Source organism: Chelonia mydas, chromosome 2, assembly GCF_015237465.2.
Source record: "Chelonia mydas isolate rCheMyd1 chromosome 2, rCheMyd1.pri.v2, whole genome shotgun sequence".
Classification (NCBI taxonomy): domain Eukaryota; kingdom Metazoa; phylum Chordata; order Testudines; family Cheloniidae; genus Chelonia; species Chelonia mydas.
This window is the reverse complement of record NC_057850.1, coordinates 160964740-160983432: the sequence shown is the minus strand read 5'-3', so window position 1 is coordinate 160983432 and position 18693 is coordinate 160964740. Positions and strand designations below refer to the sequence as shown.

General features: G+C 41.5%; 1 protein-coding gene across 4 annotated transcripts in view; it reads right to left on the bottom strand.

The window, feature by feature from the left end:
- The window catches only part of GRB10 (growth factor receptor bound protein 10), a 197843-nt gene that overhangs the window by 142257 nt on the left and 36893 nt on the right, over nucleotides 1–18693 (bottom strand). For all 4 annotated transcript variants that reach the window (XR_003564824.3, XM_043540444.1, XM_007061333.4 and 1 more), the window contains exon 2: nucleotides 6325–6422. Coding sequence is in view for 3 of the 4 variants with exons in the window: in XM_043540444.1 (XP_043396379.1) it covers nucleotides 6325–6375 (51 nt within the window). In the remaining variant the exon portion in view is untranslated. The remainder of the gene's footprint in view (nucleotides 1–6324; nucleotides 6423–18693) is intronic.

Here is an 18693-nt window from a genome sequence, read left to right as displayed (position 1 = left end):
TAATGTTGAATTAGTCATTGAAAATTGCTCAAACAAGTCTTCCCTCTAATACGAATTCAGACAAATGAAAATAAACACTAATGTATTTAGTAAAAGAAGTTTGTCCCCCTCCTTTGCATTAGTATAGTGGTGAGATGGGGGTGGGGGAGAAGAGATAAGCAAACTGGACTCTCAGAATCCTAGTTGTGTGTTTAGAATTTTAGATTCCAAAAACTGAGATATTGAAAAAAAGGATTAAGATTCAAAAAGGTGAGGCCAGACCTCCTATATAAAACACAAGCCACAGGACTTCCCTAAATTAGTTTGTTTGAAATAGAGCATGCAGAAATAGACATTGGGCAGGTCACTGGGACTTGAACTATTTATGCAATCAACAGTTAAGAAATTAGATCTTTTCTAAGAGTTCAAGTCCCCGTGCATAAATGCTGCTGTGACTACAGATTGCAAAAGAACGGAAACAAAAAGTCATCCCCTTTTTCTGAGAAATTCTGGAACTATGTTCTGAATTTCCAGGAACTAAAGACAAATGCTGCCAATTCTCACTGCTGGATTTTTACTGAAGAGTTAGAGAATTTGGAAATGACCCCTGAAAATCACTGAAAGGCAGTATTGATTTTTTCCCCACAAGGCTAGAGATAATTTCCAGGGGAATGTACTCAGAGGCTTACATGTAAGTTCCCGATACAATAAAGAAAAAAAGTCTCATAAGCAGGAGCTTAGAAACGGCTTCTAAAGCAGCAAACATTCTAAAACTAGCAAGGAAGTTGGTCAGAGACCTATAGCCTACTTTAAAAGATAAAGAACTGGTTCTATTACTGCTTCTGGTTCCCAGTCTGAACAGGTAAAGGAAGAAAAAGGTGGGTGAGGAATTAGCTTAAAGGTTATAAAGAAAAAGGAGTGCTTGTGGCACCTTAGAGACTAACACATTTATTTGAGCATAAGCTTTCGTGAGCTACAGCTCACTTCATCGGATGCATTCAGTGGAAAATACAGTGGGGAGATTTATATACATAGAGAACGTGAAACAATCGGTGTTACCATACACACTGTAACCAGACTGACCGCTTAAGGTGAGCTATCACCTGCAGGAGATGGGGGGGGGGGGGGGGGGAGAACCTTTTGTAGTGATAATCAAGGTGGGCCATTTCCAGCAGTTGACAAGAACATCTGAGGAACGGTGGGGGATGCGGAGGGGGGGGGGGGAAGGGGGGGGGAATAAACATGGGGAAATAGTTTTACTTTGTGTAATGACCCATCCACTCCCAGTCTCTATTCAAGCCTAAGTTAAATTGTATCCAGTTTGCAAATTAATTCCAATTCAGCAGTCTCTTGTTGGAGTCTGTTTTTGAAGTTTTTTTTGTTGAAGTATTGACACTTTTAGGTCTGTAATCGAGTGACCAGAGAGAGACTGAAGTGTTCTCCAACTGGTTTCTGAATGTTATAATTCTTGAAGTCTGATTTGTGTCCATTTATCCTTTTTTGCAGAGACTGTCCAGTTTGACCAATGTCCATGGCAGAGGGGCATTGCTGGCACATGATGGCATATATCACATTGGTGGATGTGCAGGGGAATGAGCCTCTGATATCATGGCTGATGTGATTAGGCCCTATGATGGTGTCCCCTGAATAGATATGTGGGCACAGTTGGCAACAGGCTTTGTTGCAAGGACAGGTTCCTGGGTTACTGGTTCTGTTGTGTGGTGTGTGGTTGCTGGTGAGTATTTGCTTCAGGTTGGGAGACTTTCTGTAAGCAAGGACTGGCCTGTCTCCCAAGATCTGTGAGAGTGATGGGTCGTCCTTCAGCATAGGTTGTAGATCCCTGATGATGCGTTGGAGAGGTTTTAGTTGGGGGCTGAAGGTGATGGATAGTGCCGTTCTGTTATTTTCTTTGTTGGGCCTGTCCTGGAGTAGGTGACTTCTGGGAATTCTTCTGGCTCTACCAATCTGTTTCTTCACTTCAGCAGGTGGGTACTGTAGTTGTAAGAATGCTTGATAGAGATCTTGTAGGTGTTTGTCTCTGTCTGAGGGGTTGGAGCAAATGCGGTTGTATCGTAGAGCTTGGCTGTAGACAATGGACCGTGTGGTGTGGTCTGGATGAAAGCTGGAGGCATGTAGGTAAGTATAGCAGTCAGTAGGTTTCCGGTATAAGGTGGTGTTTATGTGGCCATCGCTTATTAGCACCGTAATGTCCAGGAAGTGGATCTCTTGTGTGGACTGGACAAGGGGGAGGTTGATGGTGGGATGGAAATTGTTGAAATCATGGTGGAACTCCTCAAGGGTTTCTTTTCCATGGGTCCAGATGATGATGTCATCAATGTAGCGCAAGTAGAGTAGGGGCATTAGGGGACGAGAGCTGAGGAAGCGTTGTTCTAAGTCAGCCATAAAAATGTTGGCATACTGTGGTTATGTCATGCTGTAGGTAAGAGGAGGTTATTACGTGTAACTAGAGGTTCTTTGATGTGTGGTCCCTATCTGTATTTCACTGTTGATTATGCACGTGGACCATGCGTCCAGAGCTAAAGAATCTGAAAGTAGCGTTCGCTGGTCTGCGCATGAGCACTGGCTCACCTCATGTCTCCGTCCAAGGGGATAAACAGCAGGGCAGACCGGACTGCCTGTCTGATTCATCTTGGTGAAGGAAATGGAGAAACTCTGAAGGAGAGGGGAAGGAGGGCGGGTAGTGGAATACAGATAGGGACCACACATCTCAAAGGACCTCCAGTTACAGGTAAGTAACTTCCTCCTCTTCTTTGAATGATGGTCCCTATAGCATTCCATTGTCAAGTGATTGTCAAGCAGTACTAACGTAGGAGGAGAGTGCAAGATTCCAGAATCTATTGGTCAGTGCATGTGTGAAGACCAAGTAGCCCTGGGAAGGTGGATGCTATGCACGGATTGCCACCAAGGACTCACAGGAGGTGATGGACAACCCTGATGTCTTCAAAAGAGAGGATGTAGTCCAAGATGAGAGAAATATCTGCAGTTTCTGGGAGAATGCCTCTTTAATGTGCTCAAAAAAGAAAAGTGCTTCCATTTAGGTAGGTAACATCTTCTACTAGAGTCCTTTGTACTATGAATAAAGAAGGCTCAAACTTCTGTGAAGCATGAACATTCGAAGGACGAGGCCCATCCAAATTCCAAGCCCTGAGGTGAAGCTGAAGCAGATCAGGGTACTTGATCTTGCCATTCCACTGGGTCAGGAGCTTGGGAAACGTTGGGAGGATGACTGGTAGTCAGGGTGACATACATCAGAGTTTGGGAAACCAAAATACCAGAAGGGGAAGATCAGGATAAACAGTGCTCTGTCCTGCCAGATTTTGTGTAGAACTTGCGGCAGAAGCAGCAGCAAATGAAAGGCATAAATGAACTGATCCAACCAAGAAGCAGAGCACTGAGCTGGGAGTGGTGACCTAGGATTCCTCTGGAGCAATATGTGGTGCATTTCCTGTTTGCTTGAAAGGTGAACGGATTTCTGGTTGGAGTTTCCCATTGAATGAAGGTACTCTAGGAGGTTTTCCTCTGCTCCATTTTTAGCCTTTTGAGATAAGGTATAATGTAACCTACGATTTAAGTTTGAATGATCTACTCAATCTAAATCTTGAAGTACCAGCAATATCAAATGAAGGGTGACAGGGTGTTCTTTATGAGTCTTTGAAAGTTTTAGTTCTGACTTATGTTTTATTTTAAAAGTTCACAGAGCATGTATAAACAAAGAAGACCACAACAACAGCACTTCACACCATAACTTAGAATTTATACCCTTCTTCTGGCCTTTAACCAGGACAATGCTGGCTCAGCCGCCAATTTTGCAAGTCAAATTTAATCTGATCAAGCTTATTAGGAGGGGTGAGGGGGAACTCCCCTCCCGCCAAACTAATTTAATTCCTCACAGCAGACACATTAGTTGAGAGTGATTTTCCAAAGCCAGTCTTTGTAATAGGTTCAAGCACTCATTTCAAGAATGCTAGCACACAGTAAATATTTGTGCCAGGAAATACTGTGTAAAATTAATGCAGGATGCACTCTCTCACTCCCTCCTCTGGAGACCAGTTCGCCAGTAGGTGCAGAAGATCCAAGCCACAGCAGCGTTTACTATTCCCGCAGCCCTCATGTAATTGTTATGAAGCTTTTTAGTCAGCTAGTTTCCTAGAACAAAAGCAGGGTATCAAAAGGTTTTGTGGGTAGAGGGGGAAGGACGTGGCATGTGGAAGTGTATAGCAGGCTGCAGAAGAGGTGGATTAAAAGATACCAGTGTCACTAACTCTGGGGATTTTACCACGAGAGACTCACAATATTTGTTGTTTTTCTTAGAGCTCCAGTCCTGGAGTCAAGTGACTACAAGGGAATCTCAGCTTTCATTTTAGTTTCTAGTCCTAACGGTTGTCAAGAAAAACCTGGAAGTGCACCCTAACAGCTCAAACCAAAATGCAAAGAAAAAACCTTCCTCCACCCTTTGGACAAATTTGAGGATTTTGGGGGGGGGGCTTGTTTGAATGCATGGTATTGGAAATACTGCAGTTACTTTCAAAACTCAGACAGAAGGCCTGTTTAAATACAGTACCCAAGATGGACCAATAGACAGTTGAGCCAATGGAATGAAGACCCAAGCTTCCTGGAATGAGTGAACCTTCCCTCCCCACTGAAACTGAAAATGTAAACTAACTCATTAAAACAATTTTAGGAGGAAGATTCCTAAGAAGCAAATGTGTAACCCACGCTAGCACAATGTGTAGTCGCCTCTCTCTTTTGGCTAGTCCACATGGAGATAGGAGTCTGCTACAGTGGCAAGCTAAGGAAGTTTCTCCTTTTGCTCAAGCAGTATATACTCCTGGTTTTAGCACTGTTGTCCCATGAAGGGTCAATTATATATGCCACTAGGTAAGTTCCACCACAAAGAAGGAACAACTGAACTTGCAAAAAGAAAGAATTCAAATTGGTTTAACTGGCTTGATGAGACCAAAATGGGGTAGATCTCTCTGAACAGAGGAGCTACCTTAGAACTGTTTGTATGCTGCATTGTAGGAGCTTGGGAGAGCCAGGGCCTTCAGCACTACTGGACTTTGCATCGTGAGGAGGATAGTTTGATTTAATGGTAAAGATTTTCTAATCCGAAGTGACTGGCTGTTATGATTACACATCAATCGTGGTCAGCTCAGCGCCTTCTCCAGTTTAGAGTCAGGGCTAAGCTTGAGCCCACTGGATTGGAAAACTGTTTCACTGGTGCACTAATGGAGATGAAACTCAGTCAAATCTATCTAAGGTTCTTCCAGAAAGGAACAGCCAGGGAGCCAGATGAATAAAGTCAATGACAAGTCAAAAAGGAAGACATTTTACAGAACAGTCTTGATCTTTGCTGAAGACACCAATCATATTTTTATCTGAACTCTGGAAGAGGTCAGAGGACTTTAAGATTATTGGCTGATGACCTGTCAGTAGGAATCAATTAACTTTACCCTCTCCTATCACGAAGAAAAAAGGGAATGACATGAAATGACAGGAAAAAGGTTAATCCGATGCACCATTTGGAGAAAAATGCTGTGTCACTGAACTGTGGAAGTCACTGCTGAAAAAATATACAACTGTTGACACAGAGGACTAGACACAGTATGACTACTTTTATTGCATATTTATGTCCCTGGGCTTTTAGGCCCTATGTTTAGTGCTTAGCACAACAGGACCTGACTAAACACAGAGGAAAACATGGTCCTGGCTGTAGAGAACTCATCTGCAATTATATTACACTAGTTACAGTAAAAATGAGTCATATTATAAGATGGCCAGTAACTGCATAGGGATAGGAGCAAAAAACACAACAAAAAATACACACATTTTTGTTTAGTTCTCCGTTACAGGGTTTTACACCTTCCGCTGAAGCATCTAACGCTGGCCACCATTAGACACTGGACTAAATGGACCAGTGGATCTGATCCAATGTGGTAATTGCGACACTTCCTGTTCCTATTTATTTAATATTCAGCAGACTCTGGTACTTTTTTGCTGGAACAGATATTTCCACATTCCATGGGTGCTGTCACTCTGCCAGAAAGAGGTTTGACCTAGCAAAATGAATAAGTAGATCTGAGGGTAAAAAGCGTCCTTAGCCATCAATATTGCCTATTCAATTAGCTGAAAACAGCTCTCATCTTTGCTTGCGGTATATACGTATTAGTGAATGGCTGGTCCACAGATAATGTTGCCGTCACTGCTACCAACCACTAGTCAAATTCAGACTACTACTAGGCAGCTACTAAAGCGTCAGTTTTACATCAGCACCACCAAAATTACATTGCAATGTTAAAAAAAAAAAAAAAAGTTAACACTTACTATCCTGTAAGGATGGTGTAAAAAGGAGTCTGGGCAGCCAGCTAAAGCCATTTGTTCTTCCAATTTTTCTTCAAATTACATCTACTGCTTCACAGCACCTGCAGAGAACAAACAAAGTCAGAAACCACACTTGAAGGCCTGACAACTTATTCCTGAAAAAACCTGTTTGAGAGGGACGGAAGCAGGGAAGGGTAATAAGTGGTAAGTACTTGCATCAACTTGGAGGAGCAAGTCTGCAGGTCAGGATTCTGAGGTAGTATTTGATAGCCTGGAAGAACAAGTCTGCTTTTTCATTTAATACCAGATTAGACAGCCCCGATAAGAGAGCCAACTATTGTCAAGTTGGCTCACTCCCAATCTACTTGCATGTCTCCAGTTTAAGTAGCGTACGGAGGAACTCTCCTCACTTTGGAGGTAGATTCCTCATATACACCTCAGATTTTACCTCATAAGTGTCTTCTGAATTCCAGAAATAAATCAGGACCAAGACTAAACACCCACAAACTATTCCACACATTTAAAATTGGGGGAGTTACAACTCTAATTTAAAGTGTTCTAATTTTCCTTGAGAACGTCCATTTGAGCGTAAGCATTATATCTTTAATTATATTATATACACTTTTTTCCACATGACCCCCTTCTTCATTCAGAGTACAGTATGAATGCATAAGTGGAGCACAATTAGGTTTGCATGAGCAACTATAAGACTGGTATTTCCTAACTTGAGCACTGTCACCTAAATAGTGTTTTAATGCAGTGGTTCTCAGTCACTGGTATGTGTACCCCTGGGGGTATGCTGAGGTCTTCCAGGGGGTACATCAACTCATCTAGATATTTGCCTAGTTTTACAACAGACTACATAAAAAGCACTAGCGAAGTTAGTACAAACTAAAATTTCATACAGACAATGGCTTGTTTATACTGCTCCACATATTATACACCGAAATGTAAGTACAATATTTATATTCCAAATGATTTTATAATTATGTGGTAATATTAGAAAGTAAGCAATTTTTGAGTAACAGTGTGCTGAGACACTTTTGTATTTTTTAGGTCTGATTTTGTAAGAAAGTAGTTTTTAAGTGAGGTGAAACTTGGGGGTACACAAGACAAATCAGACACCAGAAAGGGGTACAGTAGTCTGGAAAGGTTGAGAGCCACTGTTTTAAAGCAGTTCAGATAGCTGATTTTTTTTTCCCCCTTAGCTCTCTATCTGCATGTTCGGAGGGCAGATTTTCCTCTTCTGTCATTATTTCATTGATAGAGCCACCTAGTCAGAGAAGACGTTTGAAAGTGGAGAACCACCAGATCAATTCAACGTGAAGAAAACAGTTGACAGAACCTCCATGCATTACAACGAGTAACCTGCTGGTCTTGCGATTTCTGATTTCCTATTTCAGTGTCCCACCGAATACCCTGCATGTGTCTGAGACCATTCTCTTCCAATTAGATGCAGTCTAGGGGAAAGAGACTTCGGAAAACATGAAGCCAATGAAGACTATCCCCCAGTAGAGTTTGGACAGTATCCTGTTCATTTTTATAGCAGCTTCAACTGCCTCTTTACAGAGTATTTTCATATGAGGGACATTTGTAATAGGCTTCCATCCCCATCCCAAAAGAACACAAGTTTACAGACCTCCAATTCATTCCTTTCAGGGGGCAAAGACCATTTTCTGTTCTAGGTTTGGTCCTGATCCATGAATAGGGTTCGGAGCACGACTGTAATACAAATAATCACAGCCCACCCCTCCAGAAAAAGCAAGTTGGGATGATGCCTTTTTGGGGTGGGAGAAATTCTGGATATAAGCCAGTAGGTAAATAAATAGATGCCTCTGTTTCTAGGTCCTGCAGTCTCTAGGTACTTACACAGTTGCAAGACAGTTCACCTTTGCCTATGATATTACACATCCACAGACACGCTTTCAGCCCCCTACCCTCCCCAGCCCTGCTTTTCAGAGTGACTCATGTTCATGAACCTGCATTTCTCAGTGAACTTTTGACCCTCCACTGTACTATGTAAATAGTTAATACATTACTAACCCTTAAGTTAAGAGACACCTAAGCCTGTGTTTGCAGTTCTGCCCCAGTAAAACATGTTATTTTATGATCGTTGTAGAAAGAGCTTTGATAAATCAGGATTATTGCTGTGGCAGGCGGAGTCAATGGAGAACGCTTGTTGTGTCTTCTTGTCCGAGACAGTACCACTTTACTCCTTTTAAAACTCCAAACCATGACAGTTTGGAGTGCTGTCCTCACCCACAGTACATTTCCCAACTCCCATTCCCCACTGGTGTAGATGGGCATGGCAGCTGGTATAGCTTTTAATCACAGAGTCATCAAGACCTCAGAGCAGGAGTGGACATGGTGGTTAGTGGGGTGGCAGGGTCTCTATACTAGCACTTTCCACTTCTGTCACCATATAGGGTTGCCAATTCTGCAGGATTGTCCTGGAGTCTCCAGGAATTAAAGATTATGTCATGTGATGAAAACTCCAGGAATACCTCCAACCAAAATTGGCAACCTATTCAACAGAGCTGCACTCCAAAGAGAATTTGTTGGGGGATGGGGGGGGTCCACGCAGGGGGGAGGAATAGAGGGAGACAGACTAAGGTGTTTAACTTTCATCCCAATTTGAGTGGAGTTGGGGTGAGAGTGTCAGGCTGCAAATATGCATGTCCCATAGCACAAGGCCAAACTATTAACTGGATTTTTCCTTGTAAGCTATCAACAGTGGAATAGCTAAATGACTTCTTGAAGAACCACCGCTGACTCCTGAAGATTAAGTTACAGGAATTTGCGTGTTTTAGAAATCAACCTGAATGTAAACTGTGCATCATTTTACAGTGTGAAGTCTTCAAACTAGGAAAGCTAGATTTTTATTTCGGCAATCAAAAGAGACACATATAAAATTGTATTACAATATGATAATGTCCTAAACTGCATGTAAACTACTTCGCACACAGGCTTTGAATGCCATGTCCACTACAGCAAGAAATATGATTATCGGCTCATTCAGAGATCTTTGAAAAGCTAAGTTGTGTCTGAACAGATAGATTGTCTTTTTGATATGGCCTAACAACCAGGATGCCCCCAAAATAGAGTGCTCTCTAACCAACGTGCTGCTTCTGTGTAACAGGAGACACTCCATCGCATGGGCACTGTAACAGGGTCGGCACCTACATCTCACGAGCGCCCCTTCTGGTTGAGTGTCTGCATTCTTGCAGTAAGTAGCCCCGGCCCTGGTATGGGACAGTATTTTCCTGTGGCCCTGCTGGGCTCAGGCCCTACCCAGTCCCAGCAGCCAGCCAGAAGCTCCCTCAATGCTCCCCTGGTCCCTGCCAGCAGATTGTCTTGGGCTCAGCCCTAGCAGCCAGCCAGGAGCGTCTCACTCCACGGTCCCTGCCAGCAGACTGTCTTTGGTCTAGCTGCTCTTCCAGCCAGGTATGCAGTCCTTTCTCCTCCAGCTCCAAGCAGCAACTAACTGCTGCTCTGTTCTGCAGCTCCTTCTATATGGCCCTCCTAGCCCCTGATTGGCCACTCCAGCAGCCCCTCTGATTGGTTGCTTCGTCATAGCCACTCTAGGCCACTTGGAGGACCTCTCCACTGCTCCTTTCCTTGAATAGGTGTGGCAGTACCCTGAGGCCTCCAGCAAGGGACCTTTCGGCCTAGTCCACCCTATCACAGGCACCATCTAGAAAGGTGCCACTTACTCTTTCTGCAAAGTAGGCTTGCTTAGAGTGACAGCAAAACGTTTTTTTTTTTTTTTAATTAATTTATGGGTTTCAAAGGTACTTCAGTTATGCAAAACAATGGATCCTATTACTTAAAAGTACTCTGCTTCTAGGAAAGGAATGGCATTTCTAATAAAGCCTTTGAAATAGCCTTAACAGCTCCTTAAGCAAATTGTCAGAGAGAACGACTTCCTTATCCACAGTGAGATTTGGCATCAGAAAACCAACAGCTACCTAAAATAAACACTACTGTTAATAAAAGTATTGGATTTGTACACTATTACTTTGAGTTGTGTGGCATGCTGCTAGTTTATCTGTAAAAGATAACTTAAAATTTAATAATTAAACCTTGCATTACTCATACTGGAAAAGACCATTTTAAGCATCTAACAAGCTCTCTTTATTAGACTATGGCATGATGCCCTTTTAGTACAGCTGCTAGGACACCCATATTAGAATATATCTTTAAACATGCAAACAATAGGCATGGCCAAGACCATCTAACTTCACTTGTCAAAAGTTTACATTCAGTTCTCACGAGGGCTGTTCTTGCTAGATTGGCAGAAGGCAACTCCAAATTTTATTTTTCAGTATAGACTTTGCCTCAATTCTTGAACACATTTCAGAAGATTCATATTAATTTAGCTGACATGTGCCAAAGCTTCTGTCTTGCACAGAATGAATTTTGTAGGTACATCAAGACCTAAACTGGCTGGAGTCTGCAGGAGATATTCTAAAGTTGCTATCGTGTAGTAGCAGCACCAAAAGGAATTATTTTTATTGTCTTGAGCATTCAGATAGATCAGGGAGAGTGGGAAAGAGGGTGAAGAGAGAAGTCAGTTTTGTACTGCAACAATTTTAAGTTAATATTTAAAAAGTAACATCTATAAAACATTGCCTTATTTTATAAAAAGGCATGCTTGCTGTAATTTTTATTCAGTTCTAAACAAATTACAGGAATACAGCATTTATTTATTTAAATGTTTCATTGATTCCCAAGATAGAACACGAGTTAAATCCACTCTAAGTACAGAAGTCTGGATTACTGCAAGAAATTTTAATGTGTTTCCAAACAATACTAGACCAATATGTCGTCTTTAGATTGTACTTTAATTTCCCCTACATTTCCATGACACCACTGGATGATCATAAACTACTTCAAAACCATTATTCTAGGCAAGACTGCATAATTTATCAAGACTTATTTGTTTCACAGCAATACTCTTGAGTATTCATTTGTGAACACTGCAGTGAGGAGGAAAGCAATAATCTTCCAGTGACATCACCCCCAGTCATACATCTGCACTGATTTAAGACCACATACCTCTCCTGTCTTAAAGCAGTTTACCAAAATATCCCTGCTTCAATAAAATAAAGCATATTATTTCATCTTTGAAATCTCAAACTCTAATGTGCCACACCATTAGAGAACAATAAATTTGAGGGGGGAAGAGCTTTACACCAATTCCTTGGGGCAATCTATGAAAGTTAGGAGTTAAAGTCATTTTGCTAGCAAATTTAGTGTTTACCAAAACTAGCAATTTTAGAAGTGAAAAAAAAAAAAAAACTTAGAAGCTTTACGAGGAATGTCAAAGTTTCCTAAGTTGTGATAAGTATGACAAAAATGAAAGAATCCAATGTTACTACCTTCTTAACTATGCACAGCTTTTATTAGCCAGTTCCATTTGCTTGGCCTAGCCCTGGAATGCTTCACTGGCATTTCAAAATTTGGGATTACTGTCAAATAAAACAAACAAAGCAGCACCACCACTAAAATAATTCATCTCCTTTGATAAGTACAGTACCCTGAACGTGTATACATATAACATCAAGGGCCACAAACGTATGATGTTTATGTAGTTAGAAGCACAATGTTTTCTACTACAATGTCTTAATTTACACTAACATTTAATCTTAAAACAAAATATTACTATTTTGAAGAGCTATTCAGCTTTTGGATTTTCTGCCTCTATGGCTGCCTATATACACATTTTTTTTATCTGGAGACCAATTTTAGAAGTTGTTGGATGCCTTCTAAGTAGTTAGGCATTCAATAAAAGCTTTAGAGAGTTTGTTCCAGCAGACTCAAGTTCAGACTGGGGTAAGGTTGAAGCTCTCTGCGTTTTTCCAAAACCGCCAGCATTCCCTAAAATGCGGAGGGTATTGCACACAGGGAATAGGCCAAGTCTTTAGTCCACAGTCCGATAATATGTGAATGAATATTTCAAAGGATTCCTTCTAATGTGCACTATTTTGCATGTCAACAATTTCATATGTAATTGTTTTGCCTGTTTACATAACTTTACTTGTTCCCTTTTAAGGGTACTGTTTTACTAGCTCAACTAACCTAGTCTCATGTCACCTAAATACTTCACCATCTCAGGGCTTACACCCTTTTCCATATTCACATACTAATTCTGGTATGGAACCTGGAACACGCTACTGAGTCAGTCTTTCCCCTGCTTCTCACCTATTCCCTAACTCAAAGTAGGACACAGTTGGGAACTCTTTCTGCATGCCCACTGCCTTGGAGTTCTGGCATCTTCCATATTCTTATAAAGCAGCCTGTTAGTCAGCCTTTCCATTTTTGGGAGAGGTATGTGTGGTGGGTGGGAGGTTGGTTAGTGTGTTAGATCCAAGTTTTGAGTTTGAACTCATCAAAATACCTTCAGCGTTTTGGTTGTTTGAGTAAACCCCACTCACAAAAATAGCAATTCCCATCTTAGTTTTTTAATTCTAGGATGTGGCCATTTCAACTCACCGACTAGGATTTGGCAATACAGTAAAATCCCACATAGTTGGCTAATATCTACGGAGTTGATATTTAATGTTGAATTTGAGCAGCATGATCAATAGGAAGAGCAAAGGAATTTAACAGCAGGAAAGTAAGAGTCAGATTAAAGTACGACTTGGTGAATAGTGCCATCACATCAAAAGGAAGACTGGTGTTGAAATGTATTCTGCCCTCTTGAGGTCCACATGCACTTAGACAAGAGCAAAACGGTCTCAGCAGTAAGAGCGAGGAGTCTTACATCACACTTGTGCAGCAGTAAATTGCCCATGTAATATTTGACTCAGTCAGGGCAGGAAGAAGTGGTGTACACTTGAGATGTAGAGAATGTGTTTAAAATCACTCATAATACACAAATTCATGCACTGAAATAGTGATCAATCATTGTAGAATTGTCCATTAATTAATACATTGTGTCTCAGATTCAAACACCAAATACTAAAAGTTTGAGTAGCAACTATACAGGTGTATGTAATAATGTTAGATACTTTGCTCATTAACTGCACACATTTTTAAAGTGCCAAATTTTAGTTACACTGCTTCATTTGTACTCTGCAAAGAATCTCAGAGATTAATATGACCTTTCTGTTTACCTTTGATAGAAAATATTTGACTAGTGCTGTTGCCTACCTATCTGAAGTGTTTTGACTGAAAATTAGGTTACTGACAAAACAAAATTTTGCAAGAAGTGTCCAATTTATGTGAAAATTTTTGATGTTTGTTTTGGGGCATTAATTTGTTCAACTAAAAAATTTCCATTTTGATATACTGCCACAGTGCCTCACAGGAATTGTAGTTTCGTCACATTGTGTCCTCATTCTCCTCTACAGATTGAACTAAAACAAGTTTGCTGGGAAAAGAAGTCTAGAGTTTCTATGGGAAACAGAGAATGATTTCTCTCACCTTCAAAAAGGTTTCTTTCTGCTGCAGAAGGAAAATAATTTTTTCCAACCAATTCTAGTGGATACCAGCAACTATCTGGTATGTAAATAATCCTACTTATTTTCAGGTTTCTTTATAGAAGTTGATTGCATGAGTTAAAGTTTCAGTTTACTATTTTTGTTTTCTTCCTTTTGCAAATGCTTTGAGTGACAATATTAGTCCAGCCATTAGCTTATTTTGAACATTGTCATGAGCTGAACCAACAAAATATGTCAGCTACTCTTAGCTATTTAAATATCTGAATGTGTATTAAGATGCATTGAATAATATCTGTTCTAGAAGTACAGAAAATATTTGAACAGGTTCATTATATCACAACATCATTTTATGCTTTACTGTTTTTTAGAATACCTGCCTAAGAGACCTTAACTGTATGTAGTCTATGGTTGAAAGCTCTTTTGTTGTAAGCTAAACAGTACAGATCACAAGGAGGTTTGCAAGAGCCAAGTTATTGCTCGGTCACAAGCTTCATATAGGACTGGAGAAGAGGAATTCTAGAAGCTTGTGAAGACTGACCACAAGGTCACATGCTGTTGCAAGTGTTAGCCATCTTTTTTATTTCTTGAATGTGCTATCAGCTCAAACAATGTATACAAACTCTAATGAAGGTTCAAGTGCCATAATTCTGGAAGAGGCATTTCTCATCTAGGCCCCATGAAAGAGGTATAACCATTGCAGATCAGATTTCAGTGGCCATCATAGACCCATGTTTTATATGGCTCCCTACTAAGCAATAAATCTGCACTTCAAAAACAGACTATAATCTCTCAGACTTTAGTATATCTTTTTTGTGACCATGTAGAGAAACAAGTTCGGGGACCATTTTCAGGTGTGCATCTTGAACATTTCTACTGTGTCTGAATCAGTTTCTCAACATTAGAGTGTGTGGAAATAACTGCTCCTAAGCACAAAAAGATTCCAACATTTACTATGCAATAGTGCAAGCTGCTACTTAATTACAGCCAGACACCAGTTCAGCCTTCTGGTGCATCACCTTCTTGTTTTATATTTGCTGGGAAAAAAGGGCAAATTATGCACTTCGAGTGCAATACAGTCTCTGCCTCAGCTTGCAACCATACAAGGCAATGGGAAGATTGCAATGCTATGGTCACTCTGCCAACACAGAGGCTTTTCCAAGTTTTACATGTTCCATCTGCCAGACAAAGGCTTTAAATCCAAGCAAAAAGCTGTACAAAGTAGTTAAGAGTAAAGCAGCAAAGATGGTAGCCTGCCAACATTTTAGAAACAGAGTTAAAAGGCAACTTCCAGACTATTTTGAAGAGAGGGCTCATGCTTTTTCATGATGCACAGAAGGCAGCATGGAAGGTTTTGTCCGTTTGTTTTAAATACTTCGGACAAGCTTCTCCACATTTTCTCCCTGCTATATGCCAGAATCTCAGTGTGTGTCAGGTTTTCACAATACATCACCTCAGAAACTCTAGAAAAACCCTAGGAGCGGTCATTTACTGAGCTCTTTAACAAAAGCGCTCTTTTCTCCAGAAGCATTACCCACTGAAGTCACAGTGGTGCTGACAAGACAGCCACCCCAAATTTTATGCAATACTGAAAAAAAATCTCATTTCAGTTTTCTGATATTCAGTGTCATCACTTCACTATTTTTCAAACTGTAGTGTCTTCCAGGGCAGAAAAACCTGAATTTTTGAACAAAAAAGAAATACAAGCCCAGTACTGTGTCCTTTGCAAGTCATGTTCAGTGAACTTCACTGTTTATTTCATAATTACGTTTTCTGGAACCATGCGAGGGCAACTCTATACTGTATGTCCTAGACCACTAAAGAGGGGTGTGGAGGGATGGGAGAGGTGCCTTCATCCATGACTAGACAGCATGGAGCAGGAAGGATGGATCAGAAGACATTCTGGGGACTTCTCTGCAGGTCTCAAGGAAGTCAGAGGGTAGAGGCCTTACCTTAGTGGTAGCAGAGGAGTAGCTACTCAGCTGCAAAAACATATACGAAAAACCCAAACAGATGTATAGGACAAAACCTATGACAGGCTGTTAGGGCTTGTCCACTTGAAGAAATTTATGTATATATTTATAGTTACACTGGTATAACTCTAGGGTTGCCAACTTTCTACTCACACAAAACCTAACACCCTTGCCCCACCCCTTCTCCAAGGCCTCATCCCTGCTCACTCCAACCCCCCTCCCTCTGTTGCTTGCTCTTCCCACCCCCACCTCACTCATTCATTTTCACCAGGTTGGCTCAGGGGATTAGGGTGCGGGAGGGGATAAGGACTCCAGCTGGGGGTGTGGGCTCTAGTGTGGAGCCACAAATGAGGAGTTCAGGGTTGGGGGAGGGGGCTCTTGACTGGGGCATCGGGGATGGCAATGCAGGAGGAGATGAGGGCTCTGGAGTGGGGCCAGGGATGAGGGTTCGGAGCATAGGGGGGGCTTCAAGCAGAGGCAGAGGGTTGGGGTGCAGGAGGGGGTATGGGCTCTGAGCTGGGGATGCAGGTTCCAGGGTGGGGGAGGGGGTTCTGGGCGCAGGAGGATGCTCTGGGCTGAGACAGAGGAGTTCAGAGGGCGGGAGGGGGAGCAGGCTGAGAAGGGGGTTACGGTGCAGGGGGAAGAGGGTGCATCTCCCAGAAGCGACAGGTCCTCTCTCTGGCTCCTATGCAGAGGCACGGCTACGCTGCTCTGCGCGCTGCCCCGTCTGCAGGCCAATGGGAGCTGCAGAGCTAGCGTTTGGGGGCAGGGGCAGTGCGCGGAGCGCCCTGGCTGCCCCATGCCCAGAAGCTGGAAGGAGGACATGCAACTGCTTCCAAGAGCCGTGCAGAGCCAGGACAGGTAGGGAGCCTACCTTAGCCCTACTGTGCCGCCAACTGGACTTTTAACAGCCCTGTCAACGGTGCTGACTAGAACTGGTAGGGTCCCTTCTCAACTGGGCGTTCCAGTAGAAAACCGGACATGTGGCAACCCTATGAAACTCCCTGCATAGCGACTCTTATTCCAAAATAAGAGTGTACACACAAGGACTTATGCTGGTAGATTTTTCCCTGTGCTGACTAGAAGGGTTTATCTACAATCTCTTTGCAACCCGTATTGAGTACGCATAGCTAATTTATGAGATTTAAGTGAAACATTTACTCTGTTTTTGGAACTGGTATTAGGTGTAAACATTGGTGGCTTACAAGATGGAGAGAAATGCAGAGTACCTGCTGGTCAGTAGGGAACATTAAAGTCTATAGGTTACAGAAAAGACATGTAGTTACAACCCTTTATGGTCTGAATCACTCTCCATGAAGTTACTACTTTATTCTAAAGTTACAGCAGGGGGCTGGTGTAACTAGTGACAATTCGACATTAGTCAATTAAGCACAGAAAAAGATTCCTTCTAATTAAGATAGTATAAAAATTTGGGTGATTGCTGGAGTCTAAATGCCACAGAAGTGGGTGCACTAAAAGCACATGAATCCAGTAACACTCTCAGATAGGAATTTAAACTGATTAAGTATTTCTTTTAAATAAACAATTTTTTTGATCAGAGGAGTACGTATGTTCATATGTTGGGGAGGGATGGGGAGGAACAAAGAGGTTGTTTTGAAATTTACACCTTTCAATACTTGACAAGATGCCTATTTCAGTCATCTTTTTTGTCATCACACTCCTTTTAGCTTTCCTCCCCAATATTCTAGCCGAGGAAAAAAACTGCTTTTCCATGCATGATCACAAAGTCCAGATTTCAGGGAGTATTTCCAAGAGAGTGTCCAAGTGACTTATGCACCAAAGTCTGATTTTCAAAAGCAACTCAGCCTCAGACAGATTTTCAGTGCCTTTCTTAAAAACTGTATCCTTCATCTGAAGTTGGCAATTTTGCATTTTTTAATACAGAAAGTGACCGTGCCTTTGATTTTTGCAACACAGACCAAAATAATGTTATAGGAAAAAAAAGTGCAGATGATTCAAAGTTACCTTTGAATACCTAACTACTGACAGCCACATTTGTGTCTGATGATATGTAAGAATGCTTCCAGGTTTGCTTGTTCTCCGCCCCACTTAGATAAATTTATGATCCAAAGAAGTTACCCAACTTGTGGCACTTTGAGCACAGTCGAGTGAAGGATTACTTAAGGTGTAATCTGAGTTACTCAAATGCATGTGATATCTTAAAAAGAAAACAGGAGTTAAACAAACATAGATCAAAGAGCTTGACGCAGGTCCAGACACTTCCACAAATGAATGCAAAATTCCTTAAAAAGAATTCTGTTCCTACTCCTCACTTGCCATTATTAAGTGCAAATCTGTTAGTCTAAAAGCTCTACAGGCTATACTTTGTAAAGGAACTCACTTTTGGCACTGTAGGTTTGCTGCAAAGTGTAGTATCTTGGTAACAGGAGCTCATTTTTGACTCATTACTTTGGTCCAATATTCTTTTTCTTTTTAAACTAGAGCAGATGTACATTTTAGAAGCAGCAAAGACTGATGTCATCCACCTCAACTCCTACCAGCAAGAGTGTGTTTGTGAAGCTTTCAGTGTTAAGATTAGTATTTTATATTGGCTCACCAGCACCACTATAGTTTAAACATCTCTAACTAAAGGTTGACTTTGCTAAGTCCTCTAAAATAGACATGCTTAGTCGGGTTTGTTCGGAATTCAGCGTGCCTCAGGAAGTTGCAGGATAAGGTCACAAATCTGGAGTTCTTTCAGTGTGGAAATCTAGAGACATGAGCCCTGGAAAAAATAACCAACCTAGAAACTTTTGTTAAAAATGGCTAATTTTATTTTATTTAGTTTTTGCCCACAGCTAGAGATCAAACTATTGGTTATCAGTGGATCAAAATGGTAGCAGTCTGTTGACTGTTACCCAAGGTAGCAGGTGGCCCTTACTTAAAATCTTTGAGGGACCCAAAACAGAGAACAATATTTAAGAAAATGTACCTTT